This window comes from Mytilus edulis, chromosome 1 (assembly GCF_963676685.1).
Source record: "Mytilus edulis chromosome 1, xbMytEdul2.2, whole genome shotgun sequence".
Classification (NCBI taxonomy): domain Eukaryota; kingdom Metazoa; phylum Mollusca; class Bivalvia; order Mytilida; family Mytilidae; genus Mytilus; species Mytilus edulis.
The window spans coordinates 893,337-907,425 of record NC_092344.1 but is presented as its reverse complement, the minus strand read 5'-3'; the positions used below and the strand labels follow the sequence as shown (position 1 = coordinate 907,425).

Below are 14,089 nucleotides of genomic sequence, written 5' to 3'. Positions count from 1 at the left end.
ACATAGCATTGCTTTGTCAACATTAAAATAGGGTAAGGACATTTTTGAGTTGATGAATTTTCAACAACAAAAAAAAGATATCAAGGGGTCATTAAGTCGAAAAACATAAAAACATCATGGCAAACAAGTTGTGCATGTAGAATTGAGCACAAAATATAATTTAAATAAAGAATTTATGGTTGTAATAAAAAATATTGCAGCTCAATCCATTTGGGTGTTCTTTTCATAGCCATGAGTTAAACCTGGTATACTGTAACTCTCCATGCAATACCTTATAATAGTAGTTGTTAATGTTCTCCAAATTAATGTTACTGGCTTGCAGTTTCAGAGAAGATATATCGACATTCTGAGAGTATTGTATTTGACGGAAAGACGGAGGAACAGATGGACAGAGACTAAAAAGTGTTATTCAAATGGAAAATCTAGTTCTTTACAACTGAGACAAATAGCCATCTATATGTCCAATGTTCTAAGATAGTATCATTTAGCAATATAGTAGAGTGAAATAAAATATATTCACAAAATTATCCTTAATATATTTTATTCATCAAGAAACATTATCTAGATAGTCTAAATTCAGCTGTTTGAATTGAACTTGCTGTTCATACCATTTAGCTATTGTTAACAGTTCTTTATCCTTAAAGTTTTGTCCTATAAATTGTAATCCTATTGGTAATCCATCAGTCGAAAGCTTGGAAGGCACTGATATAGCTGGCACACCTGAAAAATAGTCAGATTTATTACTGCATCAACGTTTCATACTATATAAAAGGTGGCTTGAAGAATGCAAACATTATAGATTTTATAAAGTTATGCATAATAATTATGGTAGTTTACAGCTACCCTATATAATAACACTGTTATATCTACATACAATGCATTTAAAACATTTAAAAGGGGACATAATATGGTTGGACCCTCCCCACCCACCCCCCCCCCTCACCCCTTTGAAAACGGGGCTGGATCTGCCCATGAAAGATATTACAGTTGCACTTTGTATATAAAGCTGTTTCTCAAACCATGCCTCTTTTGGGGAGATATATAATATTTATTGATATGTTAATTTGTTAACGTACTGGTTCGCAGATATGATCTCTGTGTTTTACCTCATAGAGACATCACTTGGGAATGTAATGAGTATAGAAAAACAAAGTAGAGCCTACATTTTAATTCTTAGGAAGTCCAAAAATGGAGCTAAGGGTAGTATAGAATTTTATTATAAGCTTAAACTCTAGAAGTTCAGGGCATACAAATGTATAAATGTTGAAAATATGCCACACAGCCCTATATTTTGACTTTTGAATAAAATTGTAGTGCATATAAACTTTCGTTCTAGGATATTATTTTTCACGAAACTTCATAGTAAAAATGTCACAGTTTTAGCTGCAAAGGGAATTCCTGTGGGAAATTGCATTGTCTATATTTACAGAATTGCAACCTAAAGGATGTACTTAGGTGAATCTACATTTTAAAATGGATTCTGTAAGTTCATTAGTTGAAGAACAAAATAAGATAAATATATTGATAGGTTATAGAGCTCCTTTTCGAGATATTTGATTTAAAAAAAATGGCAGGAAAATGCTGCATTGGTATTATTTGAATCTCAAATAGAAAGAAAGGAAATCTAGAATCTGCTTAAATGTTAGTAAATGACGTTTAATGAGGTATTGAAGTCTTTTATGAAAAGAAAAAATGGGTGTTATGGGGCAAAATATTTCACCCTGTATTGTAGGGAAAAAACAAGAAATCTGAACATTGGACAAACTCCTAAACTTGATCTTAGTACATCCTTAAAATGTGACAGTAAATTATGGAGTGCAATCAGTTTCTAAACAGATATCAAGGAGCTAAATTAGTCATTCAAAATAATGTATTATGTATAGCAAGGGTCAGTCCATTTCTTCATGTGGAATCTTTTTTCCCAACAATCGGTACATACCAGCCATATTTACAGGTTGTGTAAATATATCCTGTTCCTCTGAGGAAGTTCTGTTATCTCTCTCTGTAAACCATTTGTATGTTGGTGCTGTGGTCAAGGTCGTAGGGGTCAGTAATATGTCCACACCAGAGGCATAAACTTTCTTAAAGTCCTCAGATATCAATCTTCTTACTTGCATTGCTTTGGCAAAGTACTTTTCATAATTCCTAACAAATATATAGATATAATTGTACTTATATAGCCGACAATGGAATAAAAACAAAAATATTTTGGCAATATAATTTTTTGGCAATTTTTCAAGGTTATTTGAAAAACAAAATAAAGACTGAATTTATGTAGTAGTTTGTTCCATAAAGGATGTGGTATGATTAGAATATTAAGTCTTTTTGTGACATTTTCAAAGAAGTAAAATCTCTTTCAGATTAAATATAAAAATGTCTGATTAAAAAAAAAGTGCCTTCCAGAAACAGTGCTTTTGAAATTAGCACACTCTTGTTTAACATATGTGATAAGATGCCATACTTCCAAAAAGTATAAAATAGGCAGAAAAAGAAGTCTTTGTAAATCCGTAAGCCAATAATAATACTTTTAGGGGAACAAGTTTAAATCAATCATAGAATATAGGCTGATTAAGATCTGTCCAATTTTATAAAAAAAAATTGATACATCAATACCATCCTGTTGATTGACCTTTAACTGTACTTACTGTCTTAATAAAAAATAATTTCCTGCCAGTATTCTACCTCTAACAACATCATTAAATCCTTCGTGTCTGGTGGCAGCATATAACTCTTCTGTTGAATCTTCATTAGCTGCTCTGTGACCTTCAAATTAAAGTTAAGCTATTCACAGAACTAGGATCAAGCCCACTATAAGCTACAGGTAATTTTAAAACATTTCATTATAATTTAATTTTGGATGTAACGTTTCTTCTGATTGGCTGACGTTATTTTGTCATCAGCCCATAGACATAATTAAGTCATATGACTGTGATGTCATCAACTTTTTTAATGGTTTTCTACAGTTTAAAATGGAATTTAGAATTAAATTATAAGAAATGACTGTAACATTTTTTCTGTCTATTCGAAATAACATAAAAAATTTGGTGCACACTGGTGCTACGCGCGTTATTCAGTGTGCAGCAAATTTTTTATGTTATTTCTCCATAGACAGAAAAAATATTACAGTCATTCCTTAAAAAGAAAACAAGAAGTTGCAGGATGTTATGCAAAGTATACCTACTCATGAAAAGATATTCACCCAAGACATCCAGGTATAATAAATATTAAATATTAAATGTATTATCATACAAGAAAGTGACTGATGAGGAAATATAAAATAGCTTAAACACGACAAATCAATACCAAATATAGAATGGTGCCAAAATACAGAGGCTGAGTAATTTGTAATGAAAATTAATGATGGAGTGAATTGTGAATGGGACATAAACAGATGGACAGACAGATGAATGTAAAAAAAAATGAAATGAGAAAACTGGCTTTGTTAATTTTGATTGGTTAATATAAGTTGTTAACCTCAGAGTCATTTGTAAAGAGTAGAATGTAACCCTCTAACGGAATATGTTAGTTTTAATTGATTCGTATAACTTCTTAACCTCTGAGTCATTTGTAAAGAGTAGAATGTAACCCTCTCACTGAATATGTTAGTTCAAGGATTTGTATAGTAACTTACTATACAAATCCTTGGTTAGTTTTAATTGATTCCTATAACTTCTTAACCTCTGAGTCATTTGTTAAAGCAGAATATTACCAGTATCCTCTTATTTAACAATAAAGCACTGGCATTGTTAAAACACCTGATAGCATACAAAAGCTTACCAAACTCTATTCCATCATAGCGAGCCATATTAGAAGCTACTTCACAACAGTTCAGTACAATATAACATAGGATAGAATACTGTGTATGAGGTAACGAAACCTGTGTCACCTTTGCTCCTGCCTTTTCAAACATGTCTGCAGCTTCTTCCCAGGCATTATGAACATCTTTTGACAGCCCAGGGGCATGATATTCCTGTTAATCATAGGATTCAAAAGGTACATATACATAAACAAGAATCAATTAAAATAAAAAGAAACAAGATTGGCCCGTAGCACACGGATGCTCCACTTGACAGGCCCGAAGCACACGGATGCCCCACTTGACAGCCCTGCAGCATATTATAGGTTACAAAAGGTAAACATACATAAAGAAAAAACACTTTAAAATAAAAATAACCTTTTCATTTTAACATTTTTTTTTCTTCCTACAAATATAATACAATTCTTCACAACACTATTTCTTACCACACCTCCTGAATACAATATATGTCAGCTATTTGCAGTATGTCAATATAAAAAGACTCTGTTATGTCTGATCTGAATGTCTAATAACCTTTTCCTTAAATGAAACTCCCTACCGGTATTCCTTTAAACCTTATATCATGTAGGTATTGTGTGAAGGCAAACAAAATGAATGAAATTTGCAAAAAAGAAATGACAAACCAACAAAGCGGGACAACTCTTACCTACAAAATTAATAATTCAAATCTTAACTTTGTAACATGTAATTATGAAAAGTTGTAAAAGCAATAGAATTAATACAGCATCCTATTAAATATCATTGACTGATCATTAGTAATTCCCTTTCAATGTCCTTATCACAAAATTAAACAATTAGTGAAGTTGCAGAGGCCATGGACAATACTGGAAACAGCATACCTTTGTTTCAAACTCATTAGTGAATAGTTTGGTTATTATAAATACAGGATGACAATTCATAAGACACATTATACTAATATGGATGTCCAATCAAAATTCAGTTGATAACTTAACAGTGAGTGAAACATACTAAATGTTCTTAAAAACTATCCTACCTTAGGTATCCCTATATGAAGATCTTTTATATCTATATTATCAGGCAACGTAAAGTGATTCAATTCATCAGTTACAGTTGTGGAATCATGTACATCATGACCCGCCATTACATCTGAAATAAATTAAATAATGATTTCATCTTTTGAAAGTTGTTAGTTTTTCTAAGCTTGCAACAAAAATAGTTTAGAAGTGATTGAAATTTAATTTGTGTTGAAAAGAAATGTAAAGGGGAACTAACTCTGTAATTAAATGATTTAAATTGAGAATATTTTCAAGCCTGAGTCATATTTTTGTTGGGCATAAAGATGAAGTTTCATTTCCCAAACTTACTGAACAAAATACTTGCATCATCCACTGTTTTACTAAACAAAGCTGGAACATCCATAGAGTTGACAAGGGGAACTAACCCATGTCTGGATAACATGCCATAGGTTGGTTTAAATCCTACAACACCACAATAAGCTGCTGGGTTCCTTGTGGAGCCTCCAGTATCTGATCCCAGTGCCCTATAATGAATGATGAATTAATTTATGTCAATAGATATGTTCTTGGCCTGCTTTTATTTCATAAATTTGATCTTTTCATCTTGTTAACTTTTAATGTTAAGAAACCTGGTAAAGATTGACCATAGAAAGTAGTGTTTAAGAATAAAATAAAAATAATTCAGTTTTCTTTTAGTGATAAGTTTCATTCCAGCTATCAATATATAGACAGAGAGTTAAAAATATCTACAGAACAGTAACAATACTAGTGTTGCCAAATTACAGCATTGTTGCCAGATTTATGTTTTTGTCATCTTCCAATTCTTCTAATTCCCATTTCACAAATGTGATCTACCGAATTTGACTTTTTACCTTTATTTGTGACTTTTTTACCTATTGTGTCTGTTTGTTATGTTCAAGCATCATTATAAATATTATTAAATTTGATGCGACTGTCGTACAAGTGAGAGGTTTAGCGCTATAAAACGAGGTTCAATCCACCATCTTCTACATTTGAAAATGCCTGTACCAAGAGGAATATGACAGTTGTTGCCCATTCATTTTTTATGTGTTTTGCCATTTGATTTTGCCATGTGATTATGGACTCTCCGATTGAATTTACCTCAGAGTTCAGTATTTTTTTTATTTTACTTTTTTCAATAATCACATGCTAATAATTCAATGAAGTAAATTACCCAAAACAAACCCCTGCTGCCACTGCTGCTGCACTGCCACCTGAACTGCCACCAGCTATATGCCAATCATCTGTTGAGGTGTGGTAATTTCTCATACTGACTTGTTCAATGGGTTTGGTCTGTTGATTTTCTAGGTTAGAACTAGTAAATTTATACTTCCATGGATTTTTTACAGGACCATGAATACCATCAACACTCCCTGATCTGTAATAATACAAATGTTGTTTGTTCATTTTGTTTAAAAACATTTATCATGCATGTATGTATTTAATTACATTTTACGGTCAAAATAAAAAATGATCACCTCTATAATATTTAGTGACCTTTTTTGTCAGGTCACCTTGTCCTACTTACAGTAATAACTATACATTGTTTATGTATTTTGAACATAAATTCACAGGACATCTCTCTTATCACTGTTCCCAAGATGACCTTTATAAACAGGTTTGACTGTACTAGTATTTACAAAATCTTCATCTAAGAAATAAATGTCGGTTTGAAGTGGAGTATTTGCAACTTTCTATTCTCTGTTACTGTGGATTCATTTATTTTCTTGGGTACCAATTTTTGTGGATTTAGGAAAACTTACATGTCGGGGATGTTTATTTTCGTGGTTTTGCCGAGGTCTGCATAAAAGCCTATAGAAAATTTGTCATTCGTTGAACATTTAATTTCGTGGTTCATCTGTGCTCACGAAATCCATGAAAAATGGTATCCAACGAGTAATAATATACCCACAGTATAAAGGATTATATTTTCAATGTTATTTCACATTTTTGAAGCAATAAAAAATATATTAGTCATCTTTTCATTTAGTGAAAGGGATTATTCATTTTAATTTTAAGTGACTTAAGTCATATTTATAAGTCTTAAATGATACTTCCATCTTAAGATATAATAGTTCTGCCCTTCATTTAATTTAAACATGGCCAATACTTAAATATTTCTGCAAACATTGTGTATATTCATTCCTAGTGACGTCCTTTTCATCTTTTTTAACACCTTTAACAAATCTATAAACTGCTGTGACTAAAGGCTTCTTATCATACTGACACCTAGTGCAGAAATTGAGAATGAATAAATTGAAAGAATTTATAAACTTTTTATTCTGAAAGGCTTGGAAAACTATCAAATACATAGCTTTCATTTCCTGAAATTGTGCTCATATCAAAACATAGCTTTTTACCATACACAAATTACCCCATAGCAAATTCATCCATATTTGTTTTCCCAATGAGATAAGCCCCTTCATCTTGTAATCGTTTAACCACTGTGGCAGTGTAGGGAGGGATATAATTCTGTAACATGGTAGTGGCACATGATGTCCTAATACCAGTAGTGCAAAAATTGTCTTTGACAGCAATAGGAAGGCCTTCTAATTTTCTCCATCTCATTGGTTTACCTGTGATTAAGATATTTATAAAAAAAAAAATTTAAGAGATATGGAGTATATGTACATCAATGGAACAAAAACTCAGACACTACTGTACTTTTACTTTGGTTGACTTTTAGGTCCTTCGGTTTTGTCACAGTTGCTATTTATCAGAAGAGCTCAGCTATATACTAGTACAAAAATGTACTATAATATATGTGTTGTGTCCTATATTTACTATCATTTACACATTTATTCATATATCAATTCATTCATTCACTGAAGGACAGTTAGCAAAAAGACTTTAGTCTTTATTTTACACTGCACAAATTTATAATGCATGCACTTGGGATATATAACTTTTTCCCTATTTTCAGGTAAGCCAATTACTTTTGTAGGCCTAAGAATGCATGTACATCTATCAAATTCACAGTTCATATTAAAAGGAAACTTCAAGTTAACATTTGAAATAAATGTTTATAATAATTATGTATTTTGAGTATGAATAAATTGTTTGCTTCTTATTTTTGTCACTGTATATCAATGCCCTATCTTTTAGAAACCAAGTGGCCATTTACCTAGTGTTATTGTGTGGTTGATAGATTTACTGATTGATTGATCACTTATATTTTACCTCATACAAATATTTCAATTCTCTATTAACATCGTGTCTATATTAGAGGGTTGCTAACTTTTAGATAATCAAATGTAATTACTTTTGTGTCTTCTTTTATCAGTTTCAGCAGCAGAATCTCTACTACCGTCCACAGTCTCTGTGATAAAGGCATTTAACTGTTGGGTTTTGTTTAATCTTTCTATACATTTCTCACACAAGTCTTTAGCAGTGATGGAACCATCTCTTAATTTGTGAACAGCCTGAAAGAAAGAAACCAATATCATGTATGTTACTGGTGAAGGATAGCAAACAAAGGTTTGATAAGAGGGAGCAAGAACATGAGGGTAGTAGGTTTTAAAATACATTTGAATGATTGGATATAGATGGTTGGTAGTGGGAAGAAAAGGAAAAAGTAGGAAAGAGTGTGTATACATGTACCCCAACAGCTGATCACAATAAATTGAACATACAAATCGGCACTTAATGTCAGGCTACTTATGACAAATTCCATATTGTGATGTTTGTCCTATTCCCTTTGGTGAAATTTAATTTTGAATGAGTCTGAATTCCCATGGCTGAATGACGCATAGATACAAGAGATGTTTACATGGTCGATGCATCTTGTCTCATCACATCTGGAATTCATTAAATTCTTTCTGGAGTTTTCAATTATTTATGTTAGAATATTTTATGATTTTCAAAGCACTTGTGAGTTAGTGTTGGAAAACTGGAAAATCCCCCTTTTTTTAATGAATAAAACCCTACAATTCTGAAATGCAATTCGGAAAGTGAAAATCTTAAATTTATAAAAATTGAAATGGAGCTCACATCAAGAGACATTTTATTGTTTGTGTGAGCAAATGCAGTGTGTTGAAGGCAGTACCTTGACCTTTAATTGTTATCTCTTCATACATTGTGACTTGGACGGAGGGTTGACTTTTAGTGGTACGATTTCACATGGTACCAGTTTGCAATGGTGTGGGTTGACTTGCTGCCCACTGTATCTAAACTGTAACTAATTTAGTTTATTGATTTGTCTGCTTTGCACGTGCTTATAATCTAGTTTATTGCTTTACTTGCATGTGCTTGCCTTTATATATATGAAGTTTGCTTATGCAATATAGCTTTCTTTATATTGTCTATTGGGTGTGCTGCATATGTCCTATATGTCTTAATATTATATGTGTTGTTCTTCTTCTTCTCTTCTTTTGTTACAGAAAACCATCAACATACTGATGTTTACTTTCCAGCGCATGCCTGGTAAATGTTTCAAAATAAATTGTTATTGTTATTAAAGTCAGCAAAAAGCTCTACAGAGCTTAATATGTTTGTAGTACAGTGGAGTCCCTGGTGTCCGCGTGGCCCGTGATATTGCGCATTAGCTGATTTTGTCATATCAACACAGTTACATAAACAAAATCGTTCTTGTTATTGTTTTAGCCTTCCGAAGGGATAAAAAAGAATAAAATTGATCAGTTCAAGAGATAATTAATAACTGCAATCCCGTGATTTGCCATATTTGGCCAATTTCCATAAAAAAAAAATTCATTATGGGATAAAATTTTATTTCTTTAAGTCAAACTTATATAAGATTAAAATAATTTTTTGCTCTGCATCCTTGGTAGTGTATTTGGTTCAAACTTAGCTATATTTCGTAGTATAAAATCTTTCCTTTATTTAAAATAAGCTTTTTTTTAAGGCATGCACGCAATCACCAGACATTGGAGGAACTCTCTGAACAGGGGTTTCCCTTATTTTAGACACACATTACAAACCAGGTGCTCCGCAGGGCGCAGCTTTATACGACCGCAGAGGTCGAACCCTGAACAGTTGGGGCAAGTATGGACAAAACATTCTAGCGTGATACAGCTCTGAATTTGGATTGTGATCAAATTTTTGACATTACATGGATTTTTTTTACACAAAACAAATGTCAAGATTTTACAAATTTTACAATTAAAGATTTCTTCTTCAAACTTTTTAAATCTAAAATTAAATAGTTGACACAGAATGAATGTGGTCTAATGAACTTAAAAGTTTGTTTTTGCCTTTTAGCAATTCACTATGCTGTTGAATATTAATCCTCTCAAAAAAATGTTTGAAGAAATTTTCTTTTTATTTATGAAATCTGAAATGAGAAAAATTTACCCCCCCCCCCCCCTTTTTTCACATCCCCGTTTCCCTTTTTCCAAAACTGATATCCATTCAAATTTCTAATGGAGTTTGCAACAATAACTACTCTTTTAAATACATCATAAAATATTAAAATGTAAAATAAAGTGCTTGTTATCACTGAATGGTAAAGATTGGTTGGTAGTAAAAGTGAATATACATTGTTTATTGTATAAAACAATAAAAAAAACTTCATCAGCAACATTTTATATTGGCAAATTTCCAATGAAGTTATTTACATAAAGTTATTGGCAAATAAATATAGAAAATGACATCATAGTCATGTCTGGCAAATGTCCAACATACATTATCTAAAAACATTTTAGATAAGATAAGGAAATAAGATGTAAAAAAACTGCTTGTTATCACTGAATGGTAAAGATTATTTTAATTTATCAGTTGGTAGTAAAAAGTGAATATACATTGTATATTGTATATAACAAAGATTTAAGTTGATTCTGGACAAAGAAAGATAACTCTAATTAAAAAAAAATCTTGCTATTGCACAATATTTTGCAATTACATATTTCTTGCTTACTATTCTGGACAAAGAAAGATAACTCTAATTAAAAAAAAATTTGCTATTTCACAATATTGTGCAATTAGATATTTCTTGCCATTGCGCAATACTGTGCAATTGAAAAGACTTGCTATTGCACAATACTTAATATAATAATTTTAGATCCTGATTTGGACCAACTTGAAAACTGGGCCCATAATAAAAAATCTAAGTACATTTTTGGATTCAGCATATCAAAAAACCCCAAGATTTCAATTTTTGTTAAAATCAGACTAAGTTTAATTTTGGACCCTTTGGACTTTAGTGTAGACCAATTTGAAAACAGGACCAAAAATGAAGAATCTACATACACAGTTAGATTTGGTATATCAAAGAACCCCATTTATTCAATTTTTGATGAAATCAAACAAAGTTTAATTTTGGACCCCGATTTGGACCAACTTGAAAACTGGGCCAATAATCAAGAATCAAAGTACATTTTTAGATTCAGCATATCAAAGAACCTAACTGATTCATTTTTTGTCAAAATCAAACTAAGTTTAATTTTGGACCCTTTGGACCTTAATGTAGACCAATTTGAAAACGGGACCAAAAGTTAAGAATCTACATACACAGTCATGACAGTTAGATTCGGCATATCAAAGAACCCCAATTATTCAATTTTGATGAAATCAAACAAAGTTTAATTTTGGACCCTTTGGGCCCCTTATTCTGTTGGGACCAAAACTCCCAAAATCAATACCAACCTTCCTTTTATGGTCATAAACCTTGTGTTTAAATTTCATAGATTTCTATTTACTTATACTAATGTTATGGTGCGAAAACCAAGAAAAATGCTTATTTGGGTCCCTTTTTGGCCCCTAATTCCTAAACTGTTGGGACCTAAACTCCCAAAATCAATACCAACCTTCCTTTTGTAGTCATTAACATTGTGTTTAAATTTCATTGATTTCTATTTACTTAAACTAAAGTTATTGTGCGAAAACCAAGAATAATGCTTATTTGGGCCCTTTTTTGGCCCCTAATTCCTAATCTGTTGAAACCAAAACTCCCAAAATCAATCCCAACCGTTCTTTTGTGGTCATAAACCTTGTGTCAAAATTTCATAGATTTCTATTAACTTAAACTAAAGTTATAGTGCGAAAACCAAGAAAATGCTTATTTGGGCCCTTTTTGGCCCCTAATTCCTAAAATGTTGGGACCAAAACTCCCAAAATCAATACCAACCTTCCTTTTGTTGTCATAAACCTTGTGTTTAAATTTCATAGATTTCCATTCACTTTTACTAAAGTTAGAGTGCGAAAACTAAAAGTATTCGGACGACGACGACGACGCCAACGTGATAGCAATATACGACGAAAATTTTTTCAAATTTTGCGGTCGTATAAAAATCTAGAGGATGAAACCATTAAAACAGAAGATTTTATGAAATAAAAGTATGTTATTATATTGTTCACACAATATTATTCAATTATTGGTTTTATCAGTTGCATGAAAGTGAAGTCACAAGCACCGGATTGAACCGTACATGTATTTCATGTAACTGGACTTAAAATAAATGTTCTTATCTTATCTTTTCTTTGCAATTGCTTAACCTAGTGTCATATATTGATTAAGTTTATGTAAACAAATTATAGCTGAGATTTCACATATTTTACAGTATCTTTGATTTGTTTTGTTTTGTCTCAATATTTTTAGGTACATTGTAATTCTAGCAAGTGAGTGTGTTGAGTTGTTGAGTTGTTATGTTTTATTATATTTGAAATTTAATGTGGTCGATGACACAGCATTCTTAAACTCAAAATTAACCTCTTTTAAAGTCAATGACAGCATTTCGATTTACAAATGAAATTTATAGAGTTGTCTCCCATCTGGCTGGATGTGCCGAATGGGAGACAACTCTTTTTTCTCGTGAACCCAGAAGTAAAATTCAGTGACCCATAAAATCTGTATTAGAGTTTCGTTTGTTTAATTTTGACAGTAAATCTAACAATATCCAGAGGGCTGCAATTCAGATGTAGATGTTATAATTCTTAGTCATTGTAAACTAAAGTTATTAGAATGGCCGCAGCGGCAAGTCCGATAGAGTTTGAGCTGGAAAAGACTCTTGGAGAAGGGGCTTTTGGGAAAGTATTTTTATGTTGTGACAAAACAGATAAAACACGAAAGGTACATTATTTTACATATTTTTCTTGTATTCTAATTAGATAATTTGTTTAACAGGTTGTAGTTTCAGTAGTTATATTTCAAGTTGTCTACCTACTTTCTTTTTCACACACAAATGCTCTGGGAACAAAAGTGAAAGTAGACATACTGGACATTATGATGAAATGTCCAATGTTGGCTTACATGTTATTCTCTATATGGTATTCATCTACAAAAGAACAGGAGAAGGAATTTTACCATTGACCTGTAGTGAATTTGGAGAGTGGTGACAACTGATATGATGAGGGGGGATAGGACCTTTATCGGGACTCCAGGATCGGGTGTTTTTAAGCTCAGGATTACAGGATTGACCCTTTTCGGGATCCTGGAATTCTTTTTTTCGAATTTCGGGACCTCAGGATTATGTGTTTTTAAGCCCAGGATCTCGGGACTTTGTGTTTTTAAGCCCAGGATTTCGGGATCAGGACCCCTTCTACCCCCCCTAATATGATTGTGTCAGAATAAAGTCATGGTTTTTAGGTAGTGCAGCACTCTGTATCTGTATTTCCTACTTCTGTAATATGGATGGATACGTCACAGATTCCTTTTGGCTATTGTGTGACGGGTTGGTCTGTGTGTAAATTAGTCGCGCTTGCTGAGGAGTACTGATTTAAACTCCTGGCGAGTCCTCCAGATGGTTCCAATCTACTGCAGTGCGCTCAAATATGGAGTTTTTGAACCGGTTGGTTTTACTTTTAGGAACTATGACTGCACCTTTGTTGCTACGGAATTGTTGGTCTATAATGTTCTTAGTTACAAAATTGTTATATGTTGTCGCTCTTATTTGTCGTTTGGGTCTATGGAATATTATAAGATCGTCAGGTGGAAGCGCTGGTATCTTCCCCTCAACCACTTTAAAGAAGAATATCAGTCGTTTTTTTGTCATCTTGACTGTAGCGACAGAAGCTGAAGTTCTGATAGCATTTTTGTCATACATCCTTCATCCCTTGATTTGTAGTCTTTGGTGATAAATCTAGCCCCTCTTTTTTTATGGATTCTAATTTGTCGATGTCTTTCTAGTTATATTGGTCCCAAAAAGTTGATCTGTACTCCATAATGGATCTCACGAGTGCTATATATGCTGTTTTACAGCATTCCCTAGGGCAGTGTTGTAGGTTTCTCTTAAGGAAGCCTAGCATGGAAGTGGCTTTTTTACATGCGTTTGTTTATTGTTCCTTCCATTTTAGGGTGCCACATGTGGAGTAGGATCTGCTT

At 32.4% G+C, this 14,089-nt stretch overlaps 2 protein-coding genes across 2 annotated transcripts in view; one reads left to right on the top strand and one right to left on the bottom strand.

Moving 5' to 3' along the window:
- Positions 1–524: 524 nt before the first annotated feature.
- On the bottom strand, positions 525–12,580 carry LOC139520910 (glutamyl-tRNA(Gln) amidotransferase subunit A, mitochondrial-like). Its single transcript, XM_071313952.1, has 10 exons — positions 12,479–12,580; positions 8,078–8,237; positions 7,190–7,391; positions 5,990–6,193; positions 5,143–5,318; positions 4,812–4,924; positions 3,778–3,970; positions 2,646–2,763; positions 1,940–2,145; positions 525–720 (listed from the first exon to the last, which is right to left on the bottom strand). The coding sequence occupies exons 1-10, from the start codon at positions 12,500–12,502 to the stop codon at positions 548–550; spliced, it is 1,569 nt and encodes a 522-aa protein (XP_071170053.1). The 5' UTR covers positions 12,503–12,580; the 3' UTR covers positions 525–547.
- Positions 12,564–14,089, top strand: part of LOC139520911 (serine/threonine-protein kinase Nek5-like) — a 29,452-nt gene continuing 27,926 nt past the window's right edge. The window contains exon 1 of the mRNA XM_071313968.1: positions 12,564–12,838. Within this exon, the coding sequence (XP_071170069.1) occupies positions 12,731–12,838 (108 nt within the window). The 5' untranslated portion in view covers positions 12,564–12,730. The remainder of the gene's footprint in view (positions 12,839–14,089) is intronic.

Excerpts from the sequence above, each read along its gene's own strand:
- LOC139520910 (XM_071313952.1), bottom strand. The coding sequence starts at position 12,502 with ATGCTGTCATTGACTTTAAAAGAG. Across the intron at positions 3,971-4,811 it reads TTCATATAGGGATACCTAAG|GAATATCATGCCCCTGGGCT; the intron begins GTAGGATAGTTT and ends TATGATTAACAG. Across the intron at positions 2,146-2,645 it reads AATTATTTTTTATTAAGACA|GAATTATGAAAAGTACTTTG; the intron begins GTAAGTACAGTT and ends TATATTTGTTAG.